Source organism: Phalacrocorax carbo, chromosome 2 (assembly GCF_963921805.1).
Source record: "Phalacrocorax carbo chromosome 2, bPhaCar2.1, whole genome shotgun sequence".
NCBI classification, from domain to species: Eukaryota; Metazoa; Chordata; class Aves; order Suliformes; family Phalacrocoracidae; genus Phalacrocorax; species Phalacrocorax carbo.
This window is the reverse complement of record NC_087514.1, coordinates 58,356,937-58,379,521: the sequence shown is the minus strand read 5'-3', so window position 1 is coordinate 58,379,521 and position 22,585 is coordinate 58,356,937. Positions and strand designations below refer to the sequence as shown.

Below are 22,585 nucleotides of genomic sequence, written 5' to 3'. Positions count from 1 at the left end.
GGGTTTGGTGGTTTGGTGTTTTTTGGTTTTTTCTTCTAATGAAAAGGCAGTGTCCTGATTTTCAGAGTTTTCCAGGATGTGGTCAACCAGTCCCTTTAACCATCCTTACAGAACTCTTATCATTAAAAAAATGGTAGCATAAGGTTTAGAAAATACACCCCAATTTCTGCCTAAACTTAAATGTCTCATGGATTTTTGTGTCCTAAATATTCCATTGCGTTCACTTTCATGTTATCTCATGCTCTGTAGCATTAATGAAAGCAATGGGGTGCGGTTTTGATATTTCTGTTTATTTTTCTCTCTAGCTGTGTGCTGCCCACCTGCCAACCCGATCAGAGGCACCAAATCACTATCAAGCAGTATGTCGGGCTCTGTTTGCTGAAACAATGGAACTGTACACTTTTCTGGCCAAAATTAAAAGTGCAAAAGAGGTAAGCAGTCTGAGCAGGTTTTCTGATTTTGAGCTCATTACTCTGTGAATTAGGCTTACAAAATCACTTCTGTTCCCAGCCAGTAGTGAATGTCAGATGCTCGAGGAAATAGTCTGTAGTGTTCAGGGAGAGCAGTTCCACAGCTGAGGTTTTTTTTCCTTTTGGCCTGTAACCATTTACAGATATCTCATAGAAATTGTTATTAATTGCAGGTAGTCTGGGAGTAAAGCAGAAGTTTGATTGGAGGGTTACACACTGCATACACGCATCCGATCCTGCATGCATGTATGCAATGTATTTGAGTCTAAAAACTTCTCTGGTGTTTCAGGGACGTTGTGAAGCATGAAAGTTTTTCCTGTTGTTCCTCAGCTACTTCTCATGCCTTGTCTTTGGCCGAGAATTATTTGAGATTCTTCTTGTTCACATTTTGTCCCCAGTCAGCAGCTTCCCTTACCTTTGATGTATGATTGGTTTCTTTGTCTGTCACATAGGCTTCACAGCAGAGCCAAGTTAAAAGAAGAAAAATTTCTGCCTGTGGGTCGTGATGCTTATGTTCACTGCCTGCTTGGCTGTTACTGTTGACTGAAAGGCCATCCCGTGAACCACTGCAATTAAATGATCTGGCTGAAGAATAACTTTGAGGGTGGCGGATGATTTTTAATGAAGATAGTTTCAGTGATCGGGCCTGCAGAATGGCTCCATAAACAATTGTATTAACACAGTGTTGGTTACAATGGAAAACTGGTGAGTGAGGGGAGGTGCAGGAAGGGAAACATATTTCTTAAAGCTGGTTTCTTCACTGAAGCCAGCTTGTCAAAAGTAACAGCACTTTCATAATTTTTCTTTTTAATAAATCCTTAAGAATTTTCTTTTTTAAGTCAAGATCTACAGTACCTTTGAAAAGCAGGATAAGTCTTTACAGGCTGATCTAAAAATTTTGCTGCTGAACGAGGCAGACATGTTCTACCCATGTGCACATGCTCCTGCTGTTTTCTTTGGTCTGGTTCTAGGAAACAAACACAGCAAATACAAAAAAAAAAAAAAAAAAAAAGAGTCATTCCTGTCAGGTTAATGATCTGAATCAGCCCATCAAAGGGTCCGATGAGCCTCAGAGCAGCACAAGAGAGCTTTTATCCTCATGCTGGTGGTAGAAGACACAAAACAGTCAGAGGCATAAGGGACTGGTGCTGTCTTTTCTTCCTGGTTGAGGTGCATCCCTCCAAGGGGGATAATCCTTCAGGGATGTTTTTCTGTGGCACGGGGTCAAGTTTCACCTCCACGTTTCCTCCAGTCCTACTCAAACTGAAAGCAATTTTTAAACTGAAGCAGTATCATACAAGGATAATTTTGACTGTGTCAGCATGGCTGAAGAGCCACCTGTTTTCTGAAGTGCCTGTGTTCATCTGCATCAGGCGCCCCTGATACAGAGGTCAGGCAGGATGCAGTGTCTCTCTGCTAAGTCTGTCTCCTGAACCTTGACATCATTAATTTCACATCTCAGCTTTTGACTGCTCCTTAGAGTTCTGACCGCTGGATATACTAATTCAGGGACCTGTGCTAGAAACACCTCAGTTAACAGCTATTGCAAAGTCCATGTTGAGGCTTAAAGATAAGACCCTTTGGAGTTGTTCTTTCTGCTCAGAGAGGAATTATGTTTCCAGTAGCTCTTGAACGTTTTAGCCACAGTAAGCAGTAATAAGGCATCTATGTTGTTAATGTCAAATAGTGTGTTTTATAACCATTTAAAATTATGTCTTAACAATAATTCTTCTAAAATTTATTTAAAAGTAGAGGGGTGTTTTGAATTTGCAAATTATTTCATCACCTTGTACTTGGATGTAAAAACTCAAGAACATCTGATCACACTGTAGAGCATACTATGAGTTAATCCCAAATGAAAGAAACCATTTGCCTCTCAAAGGCTATTAGGGATAGATTTAAAGCACATTTAGGTCAAAGGAAGTAATCCTTGTAGATGGAATTTTGGCCCTACTGAAATCAGTAAGACTTTTATTGTTGTACTTGACCAAGGCCAGGTTTTTGATCTTTTTACTTCATTTTACTCCGGATCAGTCCCCCAGTACGCATACGAGAAGTGACCAAGAAAATTATCATACAAGCAGCTTCCGGAATCTGAATACTTTGGTTTTATGATGCACTTGATCCCTGCTTATAGCTTTTATCCAGCTATAGATTTGGAATGTATTTAATTTTGAAAAGAGTGTAGGAAACAAAGGGAAAAACAGGTGTGAAGAAAATACGAGGTGGAATGCTGTAAGTCTTGTTTCACCATTTTAAAATGACCTCTATAGTTTATACTTGAGGCAAGCAGGAGTCGTATGATCACACTAGGTTTGTGCCAGTAAAAGCTGTGGTATTGTTTATATGCTCTTCTGTCTTGCAAATACATAGAAGAATCTGAATTCATGAGGAATATGGCTAAATTTAAGTCAATAAATTCCTTTTTCTTATGTTACTGTCATGAATATTGGGTGTAAAGGAGACACACACAATACTTCAGTAAGGACACTTTGTTGTCTTGAATTTGTGGTGATTGTATTGGCAGATAACTGGGGGAAAAGGCCACAAGTTACATACATTGCCTCTAACTAAAAAAGACTTATACTGTGTAATACTGTGTTTGTTACACTAAAGATGTGAGGAGTTTTTAAGCTGTTAGTTTATTTTAAAAACTGACAGCTTTATTTGGAGATCTTTGTTTTGAATCCCTCAAACCTAGACACAGTTGTGGACGTGAGGTCAAAATGAAGTTAAAATTACTAAAAGGGGGAAAATCCTTTAAAATTACTTAAAATAACTTTCCTATGAATAAAAATTACTCCTTGGATTCCTTCTAGGGCCACTGGATGGCATCTGGGTATCTGTTTCTCAGGTATATGAAGTTCATAGTTTTTGCTCAGTAGGCGCTTAAATACCCAACTTCACTGGAGTGGAAGAGGGAGAATTTTTATCTGCAGAAATTCACTTTCTAGGAATTGACCAAATCTGACCTATCTTATGCCACAGCCCAGGACAGGTTTAGAAGGGAAGTACACTGAAAGTGGCAGAAAAAGTATTGCTGTGATGCTGTTTTCAACTTGGCACTATAAAAACTTGTCATCATTTTGAAAGTTGCAGAATTTCGTGAGGCATAGATCAGTAGGCACGGGAGAGATAGGCCTGTAGGGTTGTGATATGTTACTAGTATATATACTGAACAGTCATGTGTCTTCAGTCTGTCATGTGAACATCACTGTCATATAACAAATGCAGCATAGTTTCAGAAGGGGTTTTATGGGCATGCATTTGGGTGAGTGCATTAATTAGAAATGATGAAGCAATGAGTGAGCTGTTCAGGTCATCTCAGTGGATGTCAAATAAAATGTTTTAGGCCCTTTGTCACACACTTGATGCTGTGTGGATTTTATTTCCGGTCTGGTGCCCTGTGTATGGAAGGTTGGCAGTAAAGCTGACTTGCAGACAGGGAGATAGTACTTCCATTCTTAAAGAGAATTGAATGTTTAATGTCATGGATGCACAGGACAGGACTCAAGCCAGAGCTGAGAAAGGCGTTATGCTACTATTGCAGTAGTAAAAAAAAAAAAAGAGAATAACAGTAGTAAAAATACGTATTTCTGTGGAATAGCAGCAGCAACTCCAAAGGTAGGGTTGAAAATAAGTTAACTAATCTGATCTAATATTGCATCTTTTTGCAAGGTGAAATTTTTCTAGCAAGTTTAGTGGTGTGTTTTTCCAGCTTGCTGGCAGCATTGTATGCTGCTCAGGCTCTGTGAAAGGTGCCCTTGCTGCAGATCCACCCTGGATACCATCTGCTGCCATCCAGAAGTGGTCTTTTGATGCGCCAGGACCTCCTAACTCTGTGTCCTGCTGTTTAAGCATTTACAGCTGAAGACAAAAATGGAGTACAGCTTGTTTCCCATCTCAAGCAATGAGCTTTTAAAATTACAGAAGGAAATTTCCAGAAAAAAGGGATCTCTCCCTCTTTTTTTTTTTTTTTTTTGTTTTGTTTTGTTACATGTCGGGAGAAATGGTCAACAAGATGGAGAAAACGCATGCATGTGTGGCAAGAGGGAAGACAGTTCGAATGTCTGCTAAAATTGGGCCTCGTGGAAGAAAAGATTCATCTTTTTCAGGATCACTCAACAAAAGTCATTGATTTCAACTTTGTTGGCACCTAGCCATAGAAACTGTAGGCACAAATAAAGGATGTCCATGAGATAAAGCAAATGTTCCTGCTGTGCAGTATCTGAAAAGGTCACACACATTGCTCAGAAATGGCATCAAGTGTGACTGAGAGAGACAGGGAGAGGCTATGGAATCATAGCAATGCAGAAACTGTTGCTCTGGATTGGGCCGGGGATTCACCTGGTCTGCTACCCACACTGTGAACCTGCTTTAATGAGGGCATATCTGCCCTAGTCCTCCTTCAGCTCCCTGTTACTGCCCAGTGTTGCCTTCTATTGGAGTTAATGCTCCACGTGCATTTAATGGCTGAGTGAGCCAGCAATGTGCCCTTGCTGCAAAGAAGCCTTACGGTGTCCTAGGCTGCACTGGGAGAGGTATTGCCTGCAGGTTGAGGGAGGTGATCGTTCTCCTCTACTCAGCACTGGTGAAGCCACACCTGGGGTGCTGGGTCCAATTCTGGGCTCCCCAGTACAGGAGAGACATGGGCATACTGGACAGAGTCCAGCAAAGGGCCATGGGGAGATGGTGAAGGGACTGGAGCATCTTATATATGAAGAGAGAGAGGCTGAGAGAGCTGGGGCTCTTCAGCCTGGACAAGGGAAGGCTCAAGGGGATTTTATCAATGTGTACAAATCCCTGAAGGGAAGGTGCAAAGAAGACGGAGCCAGGCTCTTTTCAGTGGTGCCCAGTGACAGGACCAGAGGCAATGGGCACAACATGAAACGTGGGGTTCCCTCTGAACAGCAGGGAACACTTTTTCACTGTGAGGTGATGGAGCACTGGCGCAGGTTGCCCAGGGAGGCTGTGGAGTCTCTGTCCTTGGAGATATTCAGAAGCTGCCTGAAAATGGTCCTGGGAAACTGGCCCTGGGTGGCCCTGCTTGAGCAGGACACTGGACCAGCTGACTCCAGAGGTGCCCTCTAATCTCTGTGAGTAAGTGAGTGGCACCAGTAAATGCTGATTCCAGCTGTAGCAGAGCTAAGCATTTGTGAGTGGGCTGTGGGTGATAAACTCCACAACTGACGCAGGTCGTGCTAAAAGACACCATGTGATGCTGGCATAAAATACAAGTGTCCAGTATGCAGATGTGTCTTAATCTGCTGCAGTAGGTTTGACTCATATCTCAAAAATTTTGAGATTGATGTACACCCTAAAGCATCAAGATTAATATTCCTTCCAAACTAATTAAGACTTTGTATATTCTTTTAATTTCCTACATCTTCGATTGCACTGAAAGTCCATGTTCATCAAAAAACTTGTCCATAAATTCATTATCCACGGTATGTCTTGTAATTAAGTTTTTGGTAGAAGACAGATAAAGCTTCCAATCTGTCATCTTGGTACTGTTCTTTTAAATCATGTCACCTTTTATTTCTGTCCTTTCCAATCTAAAAACATAATTCTTTCAGTCTGCCTGGATATATTTCAATCTGATCTGTATGAAAACAAAACCATACAAATTCTAATGAAGTACATGAGTATAAATGAAATTGTTCCTTTCCTTTTTTCCTAGTTTCATGCCATACAAAGGCTCAATTGGAAAACAATTTAAAAAGTTGAGTGTTACTTTCCGTTTAACGTGGCTATACTGGTGTATTACTTGTACAAAGTATGACAATAGAGGTAGTTAATAGGTATCTAAACAATGTTAATGGCTAACTTATTTTGGAAATATGGTCATTAGCCAAGTTGCTCTTAATAGTCTCATGACTGTTAAATACCCTGCTGCTTGGCTTTTCAGAAAGTGCAGCTGGAGAAAGAAGTTGATTCACAAACTTTTCTGCTCATAACTTCACTTTCACCTACACTTCCAGGCTTCTAGTGACGCTGCTTTTGCAACTGCGTAGCCATCAGGCTTGCAACCCCATCATGATTTGTTTGATCCCTCAGTTTAGGAGGTTTAATAAGGGAAACAGCTGCTGTTTTGATTTTGTGGGGGGTTTTGTGGTTTTTTTTTCTTTTTCTTTCAAGTGGTGCAGGCCCTGTCACTCAATAAGTGTAATGTGAACTTGGTATTGGGGGTGTTTTGCCTCTCCTTAAACAGTTACATTGAGCAGCATGGAGACTATTGCCCTTGCCAGAGCTGAGCAAAGTGCATACCACTACATATGCATATATAGTGCATACCACTATATATAAAGAACTTTGATATCCACTTGAGAGGTTTTCAGGGACTGATTTAACTGATCCTCTTCCCACATTTGAATTAAATGGGGTTTGGGTCTTTTCAAACAACTAGAGTAATGTTGCTGGCCAAGCCCTTGGAATTTAAGCCCAAGTTGGATAGCTGAACATAAAAAAAGCAGTTTTTCCCCTATGTGCAGGTTATATATTTTTAAATTGAACCTAGATGTGCAAGAATATTTTATTAGTTTCACAGATAACAGTGTAAGATTTACTTGCATCAGCGGACAAATGATTCCTAATTAAGAATATAAACTGGCAACTGCAGTAGACTCTGTTCTGTAATTGGTGAAAGACAAAGTCCAGATCTGGATTCCCAAGAATACAGTCTTCATTAAAACATTGCGTTTTAGAGAGCATTTTGTGGAAGCGAGTCTTTGATGCTGTGCTGACAAGTGTCTTATATAAACTCCCATCTGTCACCAAGCACAGGAGAGTGCATCTCAAATGTGGGACACGCAGCAGTTAGCAGCAAATCAACTGCCTGCTTTTAATAGTGCAGCAAGACGTTTGAAGACATTTGGTATTTTTATCACTAGCTTTTGTACAAAATGCAATTTATTTTTTTTTAAAAAGAAGGCCAAATGCTGTAATGGTTTAAAAATAGCTAAAGCTATTGAAACGCTCGCTTCCTACACATCCAACCCTTATTTCCTGAATGAATGCCCAGTCTGTAATAGGTGAATCAGGTCTGTAGTGTGGGTCTGAGGTTCCAGGATCATTTAGAAGAGCCCTTTTAAGATGCTTCTGCTTTCTGAAATGGAAACCCATTTAGGCCATATATTTATTATATTGTAACAGCTCTTCTTAAGCCATTGTTCCAAGGGTGAGTACAAGTGGCTACAGCAGCTGAGGTTACTCGCAGGTTTTGGATCACAGTTAAGTTCTGACAAATGGTCTCTTGTATTGTAAATGTGTTGGTTTCCATAATTTACGATTGAAACAGATGCTGAAACCGACTGATGCTGGCAGGGGATGCCGGAGGGAAATGGTAATATTTCATTTTGTCTAGAAGTTTAGACATAATCATTTGTCACAGTTAATTTATTCCTCCCTAAGCAGCACCTGACAGGTGTGGAAGAGTTAAAGAAACCTTCCTAAGCACTGGTGACAAGGATGAAGCGCTTGCTGCTTCTTTTTCTCCTCAGTCTCCAAAGCTTTCTAACTTCTATAATGACGGAAATTCCTTTCCTTTCTACTGTTCTCCACTAATTGCATGGTGAGCTGCCTTCAGGAGTCTGAGCTGGTGCCGGGGAGGGGAATGAACTACCCCTATGAGGTGGGTGTCTGTGCCAGTATGAGGGAAGCAGCTGGAGCACTTGGCTGGGATGGGGAAGAGTAGGAGCCCAGCTTTGGCAGTAGCCTGTGCTTGTATTGGTGCATTTGGATCATAAAACTGCACTTTGAGAGACTTCTCTCTTGGCTGGCAGGTTTTGCTCTTGCAACTCTCCAGTGCGTGGTTACCAGCATCACTTACACCTGTGGTTTCTGGGGTAGAAACTCCCCCTCTAGCTGTGTTCCAGAGAAACTAATTAGATGGTTGCCTAATTTGGAAGATCTTTCAGCTATTCAGTTGATTGTTTCCCCCTTCTTATTTTCTGCTGTTAAGAAAAACAGGTCGCAATCTTTTTAGCTTCATGGAATATTTAGGTCAGTCAAAGGCATGAGCCTTTGGGCATAAACGAGCCTAGCAAACTGTATGGTAGGGAACTTGTCTGCTGAGATGGGTAATTGCCACAAATCATGTTAAACAGTCAAAGTAAAGGTTAAGCAGCTGGAACATGTTAATTTTTAAAAAATTAATGTGTGCCTTCCAGTATGGAAAAGAGGAGCAAATCTGATCATTGTTAGCTCATTTACTAAAGTTAGCTTTTTGATTACAGACAAGAAAAGGAGACCGGTTTCAGAATGATTTTATATTTTGCAGTTGATCAATAAATGTTAGCAGTTTGCGAGAAAGCAAGTAATTTACAGTTCATAGATACTGTATTTGAAATGATTACTGAAACTGTATGATAGAGAAAAGAAGTACCCTGGATGGCAAAGCACACATAAATGAGGCTTTTGTGTTACTCACTCTTTCATTTTCTCTTTTTTTTTTTTCAATTGGAAAAGGGTGATTGCCTGTAAGTGTCAGACTGACTGCTGACCACAGCGACAGGACCAACACAAGTTTCCGTAAAGATATTCTTTCCCAGTTAGGTATCCTGTGGTGATACGGCATGTCATGCCAAAACATTCCTGCATTGTCCCATGATATATTGGCTTCTGTGGTGAAGGTGATTTGTGGGGTTTTTAGAGCCTTTCTGTAAATTATGTATTCTATTTTTATAGGGCAATGGTAGTATTTCTTCTTTTATATGAAAGCAAGTGTGTTGCTTACTTAAATAAGACAATAAATAACCCATCTGCTCTCTTTCCAAAACCTCTTTGGTGGTTGACTCACATGTACTCTGTATTTATCTCTCTAGCCAGGTTTGGTAGATACTTGCATGATGTTAAATGTGCAAGTTAAGCACTCTTCCAGTGCTTCCGTTTCTTCCACTGAAATGTTGGCAGTTTTGGAACTACTTCCAGGAAAAAAAAAAACCTTAAAAATAAGTACATTTTGTAAAACAAAGTTTTCTAGAAGCTCAGAAGCTACATTGAGACTGATTGTTCAGTTCCAATAAAAGAAGAGCTTGAGTGCTTAAAAGTGAGAAGATTTTTGATAAATAAATACATGTCAGACCTCTGACCTGTTGCTTTAGTCTGATAAAATAAATAAGTATTTAGCAGAGGATTTAACTATCCATTTTGAGTATGTTAGTGAATACTTAGAAAACAGATCAAATTAAACATTGTTAACGATTTCTTGGAAAACTCTCTGTAAAGTGGAATGGAGTCCTGAGATTTGTTTGTACTGCTGATTCCAGAATATTTCAATACAGACGTAAACCAAAATATATGATTTTGAATATATAGTTGTTTATATGTATAAGATAATTTCTGTAAAGACACGCCTTTTAAAGCTTTTACTTGCATTTGTCTGTGTGCAAGCTTGCCTATTCTTTGGTCTGCTGTAACTTTTAATCATCTTTCTTATTCTTGTTAGTATGAAAGCCTTTTTTGTCCCTTTGCAGACAATCTTTTCCATATTTGCATGAACTGATCTTGCTCATAAATAGCAGTTTTTACCTTTGAAAGATCTGTTTCTTGTTCTTAAATGGTTTTATTACTCAGATTTCAGAATCTATAACCATGTTATGCAGACTACTTAATAAATATGCAATATATATCTGTCACTATTTAGTTTAAAGGATATCTCATAGTTTATTTTTCCTCACAACTAACTTTCTGGGAATTTCCCCTTCTACAAAAATGAGCTATCTTGAATTCAACAAATAACAGTAATTTTGGTATGAAGTCCGTAATGTTTTGTGTTGTAGCTTAACAGACCTGCTAAGTGGTTGGGTTTTGGGGCTTTTTCTGCATAGCCCAGTTTTAGGAATATTGAAATTTCTATGCTTAGTTTTTCCTCTGGCGTGCTATTATCTGAAGTACTTTACTCAGAACTTAAGATTCCCCCCCCCAGCATTTAAGGTCCGCTTTTCAATTAAGGGAAATATATTCAAATGGTATTTCAAGTTACTTTTACAATATTACTATCCAAGTCATAAAACATTCAGTAGAATACCCAAACAACATAATTCAACAGATTTCAAAAATTAAGCTTTAGTTTTACTTGAGAGTAATGCCACCATTCATTTATTGACTCATTTTCTTTTCATTGACAGAATCTGAAGAAGATTCAAGAAATGGACAAAGAGACAAGTGATGAATCCAGCACAGATCTTGATGACTTAAAAAATGCTGACTGGGTAAGACAAGAATTGAAGAGTGATTCAGCAACATTACTAGTAGTATATTCTTCTTTATAATGCTTATCTAAAGTTGTTTGGTTTATGTTAAAATCAGCGTCTGGTTTTTTTAACATATGAAATAATAGTAACTCATGACAAGTTAGAACCAAATGGAGTCTCAACCTTCCTTTGCAGACAGATGAAACAATGCAAGTATCCAAGCATTACATATTTTCTTTAGACTGTTTTCATGAAGAAGCTTTTGCAATTTAAAAAGACTGGACATTCAGACATGTCATGCTGACTGCCCATGAAAGGGGCAGCCAGGCAGCAAGCAGAGGCACCAGCTGAGTTTTTCCAATGGTAAAAGGAAAATGTTACAGAGAAACTCTTAACAAAGTAGCTTGTTTTATTTTCTAGTTACTATTCTTGCCAATTCATAGAGGAATATCATGAGGTTCTTAAAAGTACTTGATTTCAATCTCCCAATCTTCCTATCCACCACCTGTTCTTCCTCCTTTCCAGCCATTCCTGCTGCCCAGAAAATGAGAAGGAGGTGTTAGCGTGTGGTGCTCTTACAGGCAGAGCACAAGGAAGTTGAATACTGAGAGGATATTGCTAGACCTTAGGATTTGGAGTCCATTCCAAAACTTCTATTTGAAGAACAACTGCTGGGGAATTTTGCAAGAAAGTTCTGGGCCTAAGGGAAATAAAGGTTCAGATTTAATCACTGTTTTAATTCACATACTATTAGCTATAAGTCTAGAAACCTTCCTGACACGCTTGCAATGTACTTGAAATGGAATTATAGATGTATGGTATAAGGATTTCAAATCCTTCTTCTGTATTATCTTAGAGATGAACATCACTTGAGGTGAGATTGTGCAGTCCTGCTGTTAAAAATGGGCTTACATAAAATGGGTTTTGGTTGATGTGTTAAAAATAAAATAGTACAGCTGTCCGTATTTGGTGGTGTCCTGAAAGGGGAATGAAGAACTTTGGTTTAATCTGAGGTGGTACATAAGGGTAAGGTATCAAATAAAATTTCCCTCTCTTTTGTCTTCAGGCTCGTTTTTGGGTACAAGTGATGCGAGATTTACGGAATGGTGTTAAACTTAAGAAAGTTCAAGAGCGTCAGTACAACCCGCTCCCAATAGAATATCAGCTCACACCCTATGAAATGTTGATGGATGATATTAGATCCAAACGTTATACCTTAAGGAAGGTCATGGTAAGTCAAGAGAATCACTAGAATTTGTCAAATCTGAAATGTTCTTTTCCTTTTTTATCTTCTTCTTTTCCTCTCTTTTTTTTCTGAGAATCTTGATAATCATGAAATAATGATTTCATGTAGATAGGAATGTTCATGGTTTTTATATGACATCTTAAATTTATGTAGTACATTGAGGGAAAAAACAAGAAACAAACAAATGTTGTGTGTTTTGTTTTCCATATGGCAGGCATTTAAAATTCTGAAAGACATACCCACATATCATATGCTTGAACAAATGACTTGCATTAGTTTTATGATAACCTTAAAACCCATATCAAAAGTCCACTGAGATATTGTTTCAGGCTTTTCTTGTTGGGGAGAAGATTTATCTTGAATTACAACATAATTTTTGGAATTCCAGAATGTAAAGTGCTACCATGTTGTTATATGAGTGATACTGTGACAGGAAAGGAAAACCTACAGAGGTTGAAAACTTATATTATCTACTGCCTATATTACAGTGTTTGAAAACTTATGTTACCATGATCTGTTATGAATTTTCAAGGAATACTCTATGTAAAAAAAATTGAAATCTTCAATTTATAGAAGTTGAGCCTAATTATTTTCAGCATATCATATTGCTGCTGTCAAGTCAAGATGATGTGCCGAAGCAAGCTGGAGAGTGTTGATGGGTCTCCTCCTCCTAGATACTCAAAGGTGCATATAAGGTTGACTTGAGGCACTCTTTTTATCAGAACCCATTTGATATTTACTGGTGTGTCTCTGTTCTTTCTTTCCTTTTGGTTTATATTGTGTTCAACATTAAGGTGTTCTTCCTGATAAGCTAGCAACTGATCTAAAGAGCTCTTGAACCCTAGTAGGACATTTTAAACCCCTTTGTCAGAGGCATATATTTTGGTCAATGTCAATATTTATACCTTGCACTTACATATCTTTGCCTGTTATTAGTTACAGTGGGAGCATTGTCTTAGAATATTCAGTGTTCAGATGTGTTTGCTTTCCTGACAAAACCTCACACAACCTTTGTTAGTGAGAAAGCCATGATTCTACCAGAAAAATTGAGAGGTGGGGGTGGGGGTGGGAAAGAGACAAGAGAAACAGAAAGCATGTAGCTTGTTCTATCAGAGATCATTAGAAAAAAGAATAAAGGAGGAAAAAATTGAAACAACTGCATGGGGAGCTAAATAAATGAGTTCTGTTAGAAATACAAATGCCTTTTATGTACGACCTGAAAGTACTTTCCTAATCAAAATCTGGATTTAGACTAACAGATCGTATTTATTTTCTGCAGCAGATGTCACTTTAAATGTTAAAATCAATGGGGTAAAATACATACCCAGGTAATGATGTTATCTGTCTTTCCACTAACAATTCAGAGAACTGTGCTAAGTATTCCTATTACCCACTGCAAAAGAAGAGCAGTCCCCTCAGGACCTTGATTACTGTATGCAATCAGAACACTAGTTTTGTTTGAATGGGAACCCCTGGGTCACCTAATTTTGCTTTTGTCAGACTAGCCTTTAATTCATCTTCTGCTGAGCAAGCTCCTGCCTCTTCAGAAGAGATTTTCTTCATTATATAGTAGATCTTGCAGGCACAGCTGCTCCTCTGCTCATCCAGACTCTCTGTATACAAAATCCCTGCAAGCATCTATTTCTGTCCTGCTGTCTTGTCTACTTGGTAGATTGTCCAAAGTGACCTCTGGGCATAAACATGAATTGGGATTACCATCAGCTGCAGGTACAGTACCTGTAGTGCTGGCTGTGATGCAATTGCTGCCTTAATCTGACAACTGCTAATTACATTTTATTAGAAAAATAACTCTTTTCTTATTAGAAACCTTAAATTCAGTAACTTGAATTCTGCTGCAGGGTCTGCTTGAAAAATGTGCAAAGCACGCTCAATAATAAGAGTGCAGACTGTCATGAAATCTGTGGAGCCTGAAGGATTCACATAGAATTACAAGTTTAGTTAGATCACATAAATACAGCATCTTCTAGGTGACCGTCATCGGTCAAAGCTGATTGTATGTATTCCCATCAGAGAAAACCATCAAGGAGAAAAGGTCAAGAATCCTAAATCTGAATTTTAAGGCAGCCTGGGAAAGGTGGATTATGTTTCTTTCTATCAGTCGAAATGGATGGTTGGCAAAATTTTTATTAAAAGCCATTTTTGCTTTAAATTTATAGGTAGTATTTTTAGACTTGGTAACTTGTGAAAATGCATATGCTACTTAATGATAACAAGAGATTAAGTAAATTTTTTAAGTAAATGAGATGCAACATGAAGTATTTACTCTTCTTTTTGTTACTATAATGCTATGTTTAAAAGAGTAGCTTGATCTGTCCCTGACTGCTCAGTGCTCTGAGTAGAATTAGGTGCATTAGTTACTTAGGAACTATTTTGCAGTTTCAGGCTATCAGGTGTGGAGTTAACAGATGCCAATAACTGGAGCTGTCTGCTCTCACCTGTCTTTTGTCATAGTGGAAATATTAAAAATGTTTTGAAGATGTAAAATGTCACATTCTGGACATTTTGTAAATTTCATTAGTTCAAGTGACCTTGGCATTTCTATTTCAGTACATATGAATTTGTCATCTCTCTATCCCTCCGATGCAGGAGTCCCTGTTTCTATGGTTGTTGTGGGAACAAAGTAACTTTCATCCTGGCATTCTGTAATCTTTGCATATCTACCTGGAGAGATTTAATAGCTTTTTTCTCCTATGCAGCACTCCCAAAGAAGTTACAAAATGTGAACAGTAGTAGAATCAACACTTGGAAATGGGGAAATTTAAGAATTAAATTACTGTTATAGGCTTATTTTTTCTCTATTATGTGTATGTGTTAAGCTACAGCTTTTAATTCCACATTGATTCCCAGTTAGTTCTCCTCCCCACCTTGAAAATGTGCACCATTCACTATGTTTCTTGAGCAGTGCTTATTGAACGGTAGCTGATAACTCTTATGTTACTTACTCAGTGCATGGCTGAGAGGTACCTTTTATGGAGTACCCAAACTCAGCATTATATTACATAACAGTTAAATTCTTCATAGGTAATGGTGCTCTTGTATTCATATTTGAACTCTTCCCAAATACCTGTCTTGCAGTGGTGTTAGTTGGGCCATGCTGCAAAAGGGGAATTTAGGGAATAATAATTGCTTATTATAAAAAATACCCAGTAATTTGAATGTCTAATCTGAGAGTCCTGTGGCATGGATGTTTGGGTATTTTTAACAAAAAAATATTTATTTCTTTACAGTGTTTAGGATCTTACAGGACTTATTAATTGCAATAACAGCTGTGCACAGACAGTATTTTCATAAGTGAGATTTCAGATGTTTCAAGCTGGACATAGAGAATGTGAGGAAAAGACTTTGACAAGTTTGTCCATCTGAGCATTGTACAGTCTGTTGTTCTCTTATGCACAGGCCTGATTTAGTTTTACTGAGTGGTATTCGGCTGCTTTAAGCAGGGAACAATCCTTTTTCATTTCCTCCCTTCGCCACATGTTGCTGCAGAAGTTCAGGAGTCAGCCTAGGTGGAGCAGTGAGATTTGCAGTTCCTAATTGTGCTTCAGGGGTATTCAAAGAAGGAGTGTCTCCGTGTAAGTACTATGGTTGTCATGTGGTATCATAAACTTGTATGTGTAATAGATGTGCAGGAACAACAGTGGGAACGCAGTGGCTTACAATGTGAAGTAGCAAAGCTGTTCATTCCTGGACGCTGCTGCTTGAGCTTGCTGTGCGGCATCAAATACACATTGTGTAACAACTATGTTCACAGAAGTATTATACTGACTGCATAATGAAAGGTGGCAAATATATCTCTACTGATAATACTTTAATTCACAACAGAACTTTATCATAAGCTGTTCTGGAAATAATGTAGCGTTCCCCCCCGTCTGTCTGTGTCCATGCAATTTCTTTCTGAATGTGAGTTTCTAGATAGTACAAAACAGTATCAGCTTCATGTTACCTGTTATTCAGAGGTAGCACTCTCCTACTTAATAAATGTCTGAGATAACTGAATGTCAATGATAAGTGATGTAGTTTTTGTGCAATGTACTCCTTGTTTCAGATCACCATTTTTAAAGCTCAGGTTTCAGCCAAAGGTTACTAAGTACCATTTGCAGGGTTTTTTTTTAACTGCAAATCCATATTTATGTATTAAAATGTGATGGCAGAGAGTTGTGAGTGAGTAGATGATTACATGGTAATTTTTCTGTGCTTTAGTTACTTAGATCTCTAAACTTCCGGTTGATTTTTATAATCGTTGGTTATGCTTTCCCCACACTGCCAGTTTTAATGCATGCTGCTATACAAAAGCCGTTTTACATGCACGAAAACTTAGGATAGTTTTACAGTGTTTTGAGGTATTGATTTAAATACTAGTTTGCATTGAGGCCAATCTGGTATGTGAAAAACAAAGATAATTTTGTTGGGGTTTGTTTTTTTTTGTTTTGTTTTGTTTTCCCCTGTACGTATCATGGCTGCATCTATGCAGTGTACCTCTGATTTAGACTTTAATCAGAGCCATGAATTTTTATTAATTAAAAGGAGAAGATGCATGTGAAATTGCTTGTTATAGAGAGAGTTAGTGTCAGTAAAGAAATAGATCCAGTATGGACAGAGAGGATAAAAGCTTCCCTTCAGTGTCCTTCCTGTCAGTATCTTGTTTGGGTGACAAGTATGTGAAGGTAGGTTCTGCCACCAGCGCTGCTGCTCTTGACTTGGCTGTGAGACATCCACTTGCTTTGCCACCAGCTCCCCCATATCCTGTGGAAAATCACTTAAGCAAATCTTACATTTCTCCTTTTCCAATCAAATGGAAATACTGATGCTAATTATACCCTGGTGGCATTAAGTCAGGGCGTAGAGTGCCCTGAGGTGAAAGGCTCAGAACCATGTATTATTTATTTCCTATTGTCATGCAGAGGGTTGTTCCCCAAGGCTTGAAACAGAGATTATCAGTTTACAAAATGGCTGTTCTGATGGTAATAATGCTCAACTTCAGCTATCAACTTTGACATCTGATGAACAGTAACCCGGGGAAGATAGACTTCTAATTTCATTAATAAACCTGCAAAGCCTGCTGGCCTCAAAAAAATTGCTCAGTCTTTAAACAGAAGAAATCAATCACACCGCTTAAAGTAATATTCCTCTCATCATAAAATGTCAAATCACGATTTAATATAAATCTTTTCAATTTTAATTTTTCTGCACTATTTTTAGGAAGGTGATGCATGTTGCAGAGTTTAGCAGCTTGGTATTCTCTGCCAAGCTATACGAAATTCACCCTAAAGAAGCGAAGGAGGTGGGTGGGGGAACAAATAGAATTTGGACCATGTCTGGGGTAGGATGCTTCCAGAAAGAGTCCCCAGAAGGGACTCTGCATCTGCTTCCTTATCAGGGAAGGGATGACTGTTCCCTTGGAAGTGGTTGCTCTGCCTCAGCCTGGAAACAGGGCATGTCTGAGGTGAGCAGAGCTTATATGGAAGCTGCGTGGCATTACTGCAGTTCAATTAGAGATCATATTCACATGACCTTATGGGCATTTAAACCCATTTTTCTGACTGCAGCGTTCTTTCTGGTTAGCAAAAGTGCATGTAATTTGACAAACCAGAGCTTTGTCTTTCCCTATATTTTTCTGGCTACAGAGCTTATTCGACGAGAGTCTTCCAAAGAAAAAATGAGCCAAGTGACCCTTAAAAAGAAAAATTAAAAAAAAAAAAAAGAAAAAAAAATTTGCTGAAATTTGGGACACTTCATCTAAGAAGTATAGCGTCTTGGGAATTTCTGTCAAATTGGAGGACAGAGCTGATAGCCAGCTACTGTGTAGTAATAGAAGGTACCAGGAGGATGTGTGGCGTAGGATGCTTTCTCATCCCTGACAGTGTGCTTGGGCACTGTGATGTATGAGGACTGAACCTGACGTGAATTTTTGAAGCAATCCCTACACTTATTCCCAGCTTACAGTTTATAAATTCTTCATATGATAGGAAAACTTCCATTGTCTTCTTTTATATCCTGTACATGTAGTGAACTGCTGACTCTTTCCTGTGATGTCTTGTATATGGCCTAATGTCTAAATGAGGTATCAGAGAAAGAAATGTCTGTGTTTCTGGAGAAAACCAGCCAAACAAGCAAGCAACCCTTACCCAGCCCCTCTCCTACAGAAATATATCATTCACAGAGATGAAATGCACTTCCTCTACTTCCAATGGCATGCCAAGGCATTATAGTGATTTACTTTCTAGACATATTAACAGACTTTATTTTACACTTGCGTAATCTTTGAAGTACAGGTGAAGAGGTAGCTATGAAACGCTATGGGCTTTCCTCTGCTTCTGCCGGGATTTACACACATGGGCACCTCTTCATGGCCAGAGCAGCAGAGGCAGGTGGTAAAGGCAAAAAGCCAAGGGGAGCATATTTTTCATCCATTGCTACAAGCAAATCATTGGTGATTATGCCAGCTCTAGCTCTGCTTTCACATCAGTGCTTGGGAGTTGGTAAGGAGACGAAGAAAGCTGGGGCCTTAAAGAGCATCCATGTTTTCTCAGAGGCTAAGAACAGAGTATTAGAGACTGTGTAATTGTTGCCAGTGAGACATGGTTCAAATAGTTGTTCTTAAAAATGGTGTTGGCAACTTTTCCTCCAGGCAAGATACAGTCTGCATCTGCACTCTCCCATAGACACGGTTGCAGCCTTGACATTTGATTTCATGATTTCAAAATCCTGAGTATTGCTGATTAGAGCTGCTGCAGTTGTGGTTATTCTGCAGCTAGCTGCAAAGCTGTTACCTACATTTTTGCTTGCCTGTGCTTTGCATACGGATCGTTGCTCTGCTCAGGACTGGTGGCGTTTTACATCTGGTGCAGGTGTCAGAACACTGCAAGCTGTGTCAGGGTTGTTTTGAATTTTCAACTGATCTCATCATCTGCATGAATATGAATGCAAAACACGGAAATATATATTTTACTTTCTTCTTTCCAGGTCAATGGTGACATTCCACCTCGATTAAAAAAGAGCGCCCATGAAATAATCCTGGATTTTATCCGATCGCGACCTCCATTAAATCCTGTATGTAATCCAGTGGGCTTCATTCCTAACAAAAATGTAGCTTTTTAAAGCATGTTTGTGTCCAGGGAGTATGTTAAATATTACGTTTTCTCACATGGGCTTTCAAACACATTGTCTTCTCTATGTAGAATGTGGTCTCTTAAAGAACAGTGTCTAGTATCTTGCGCCTTCCAATTAATAACTGTTGTTACCAGAAGCTTTGTATCTCTCTGTGAAATCATAATGAATTGGGGAAAAATACAATCCTCTTTCCAATTTATGTGAGCTTTACAATTGAGTGCATGTAAAATTCTATCACAACATTCTGGGGGTTTTTTTTGTTTGGTTGGTTTTTTTTTTTAAAAAAAGTGTGAAATCTACTTTTGAGGAAGCACTGTTTTATGTAAATATGATTATCTTTATATCCCAAGGCCTCGGCAAGAAAACTGAAACCAACCCCACCACGGCCACGCAGCCTTCATGAAAGGATTCTGGAGGAAATCAAGGCAGAGAGGAAGTTACGTCCAGTCTCACCTGATGAGATAAGGCGTAGCAGGCTGGGTAAGCACATTGCTAGTTTTCACCTGCAGCACCCACAGAAAACTTCCCACGTGAGAAGCAGCAATATTGGCGATGTCCGTGCAGATGTCATGGAAGATAAAATTATTCTCATCCCTTCAGAAAAAGAAAGAACCTACGGGTTTTGCAAGGGCTATGCAGTCTTTGTGCTAAGTTATATTTAAAATAAGATACTGTATGGTCCAGCTTGATTCCCTTCAAGTTTTTAATGAAAGTATTAGATAAATTTAATGGCATTATATTGCTTGTTGCACATGACAGTTAACGTTAGGTTTTCTCAGAACAGAATGGGTACTGCTTCTACCCAGCATTCTTCACCTGTCTGTTTTTAATTAATTTTATTCTCTTTGTTTCCTGTTGTTAGAATCATCAATTTCCTTATTTTAATTTACAGTCTGTTTTATTTTGTTTGCTTAATCTACTGCTTCTCTTTTGAATCTAAATCTTTGCTTCATTTTCTAACTTATGGAACATGTGTTTGTATATATTTTCAGTGGGCAAATAATTCAGACTTGCACTGCAAAGCATTTAATTTCTGCAGTGTACATTCAACAACCCACTATGAAATGATACAAATACTGTGCCTTCCAACAATCACCAATTTGCATTAGTTCAATGATTCTAATGGCAAAAGCATAACAATTATAGTCTTACATTGTCACTTATATTTCTTTAAGAGCACAGTATTTATCTGTATCACAAAAACTGAGCTAGCTGGAGTTTTGAAGAGCAAAACTGGCATCTTATGGCTAAAAAGCATGAAATAATCCACATATGTACTCCTTTTTGCTGCTTTTTGCAAAATATTTGTGCTTGCCACATGTGCTTAAAGGCACTGGTCCAGATTCAAGTGGGTTGTGACAGCCTATTGTCTCCAGCAAAAAAAACAATTTCATAAGTCTTGCTTTGTTGCATTGTTTTTGAAGTGCTCAGTGGAGTTGTTTGAATGCTTGGGTGCGTTTTTAAAAGCATGATGTTTTGAATATTATTTCTTTGGGCCTTCCAGTTTCTAGTTTGGATTCAGTTTATGCTTGTTGTATCAATGTTTCTAATAGGACATTTTTCCAAATGTAGGAAGCTTGTAAAAATGTGGAACAACTCCTTACTTTTCTCTCAAGCATTCCGTTTCAGTATTTTGGATATTCCCCACCTGGGAACTATCATATCCTCTCAGGGGCAGCAAATTTCATCTGACGGATATTTAAAATTTCTGACTGATAAAAATTACATCAAACCCATTTAGCAAACAGTTTCCAAAAGCAGTATTAAAATTTGGAGTATTACTGGTTAGGAATTCATGGGCTGATTTCAGCACATGGCCTCCAAGGAGGGATACTTGCCTTATGCCAATTCTTCATTTTTAGTTAAATAATTAAAGTTTTGAGTTTTGGAACTGTGGTAATAACCCCTCCAGTCCAGTGAACTGTTTGGATTACATGCCATATTACTGGAGGTGTAAAAGGGGATGCATGCAAGTTTTATTTCCCAAGTATTTATTTGCTGATGGCATGAAGAAAAAAAGAGCAAAGGCCTTGAAGATAATTTTTTCTTATGTTGAAATATGAGGTTTTGTTCTTTCTCACATTGAAGTGATTGTTATATCCAAAGTTCCTTTTAGAATGAAATGTGTTTGTGCAGAATTGGGAATGGAGTAATGCTAGTGACATCCAGTATGGTACAAATAGATCTGCCATATAGTTTAGGTGACTACTGAACGTAGTTTAGTGTAACAACATGTAAAGTAATGAGGTTTAAGGATTAAAAATCTAAGTAGAAACACCATGTGGAACATTTGCACCATCTGGACAGAAATATTTGTTGCTATTAAAAAGAAAAAAAAAAAGGAGTGTTAGAGTGAAATATTTGGGAGTATAAGGTACATTGCACATGTCTCAGAGTTATTCCTTGTTGCTCAGCTTATAGCAGTCAAGAGCACAACTACACTTGACTATTGGGGTCAGGGGGGCTGTACTCTTGCAGTTTCTCCTCTGTGATATGGGGGTACCTGTGGCATGTGTTTCCCAGCAGCCAAAGGCTTTGTCCCTCTGCTCTGTACAATACATACAGACAGGTAAGATCATCTCTACCCTGAGCTGCCACTGAGAAAAGCCAGCCTGTGGCTGGCCGCTCTCAGTCAGTCTAAAATTTCTTTGGAAATGGTAATTTAATCTTGGTAGCTGTTCTCACAAAGGGAGAGGTTGGAATAGAGGAATTGGAGAGAGCTTTCAAATGACCTCATAAAATCATCAGAATAAGCTATCGAGACAAACACAGCCTTGAGGTACATGTCCTTTTAATTAAAAGCATGGAGTTGTGACTCAAGCAAGTTGAACTAATGGAGCTTGGAGAAAACTTTGTTTCATGTCTGTGTTTTATCAACCTTCAGTTGGGACTCAGCATTAGATGATAAACACCCTTATGCTTTAAAATGTATTTCCCTTTATGCTAAGTTTGGACAGGGATCTAGATACTATTTCTGTAGCTGTTATCTGTGGCTGATGTTGTCTAGTTAATGAACTACAGGAAAAATATCCTGACTCTCTTATTTGGCTCTTGAGTTCAGCCACCTACTGTGTTCACCATGTAGATTTATTCTCATGAGCAAAACTTGTCCCAGCACAACCTTTTTTCAACATCTTTTAATCGAGTGGTATGTGTGGCTGACAGGCCCTTTCATACCAACTTGCATGTTTATCACCTGTCAAGTAAGGCATATAAGCTGATGTCAGTTTTGATGTGTTCTTGTACATTCTTGTCACTGGGCTTGGCCTGCTTATTTGGATTTGTGCATGGAAATTTTGTTTTCAGTTGAGAAATACTTTGAGTGTCTACTCCTTGAATTACACTGTTTAATTGGAAATATAGGTAGGTCTTTCCAGAGATAAAGAGCATCTGACTACTTTCTTATCTAGGAATAAAATGGGTAGAAGCCCAGAAAGAAGAGGATAATATTATGGCTACATTTTAAAGGCTAAGTCCTAAGGGTTTTAAAAAGAACAAGAATCAGCACAAATCACACTCTGTTTGGCCTTTTTTCCCATCTTCTT

At 38.5% G+C, this 22,585-nt stretch overlaps 1 protein-coding gene across 3 annotated transcripts in view; it reads left to right on the top strand.

The window, feature by feature from the left end:
• SPIRE1 (spire type actin nucleation factor 1) overlaps positions 1 to 22,585 on the top strand; it is a 132,174-nt gene that overhangs the window by 81,713 nt on the left and 27,876 nt on the right. For all 3 annotated transcript variants that reach the window (XR_010371510.1, XM_064443032.1, XM_064443031.1), the window contains exons 4-8: positions 306 to 431; positions 10,598 to 10,681; positions 11,730 to 11,894; positions 18,894 to 18,980; positions 19,391 to 19,520. Coding sequence is in view for 2 of the 3 variants with exons in the window: in XM_064443032.1 (XP_064299102.1) it covers positions 306 to 431; positions 10,598 to 10,681; positions 11,730 to 11,894; positions 18,894 to 18,980; positions 19,391 to 19,520 (592 nt within the window). In the remaining variant the exon portion in view is untranslated. The remainder of the gene's footprint in view (positions 1 to 305; positions 432 to 10,597; positions 10,682 to 11,729; positions 11,895 to 18,893; positions 18,981 to 19,390; positions 19,521 to 22,585) is intronic.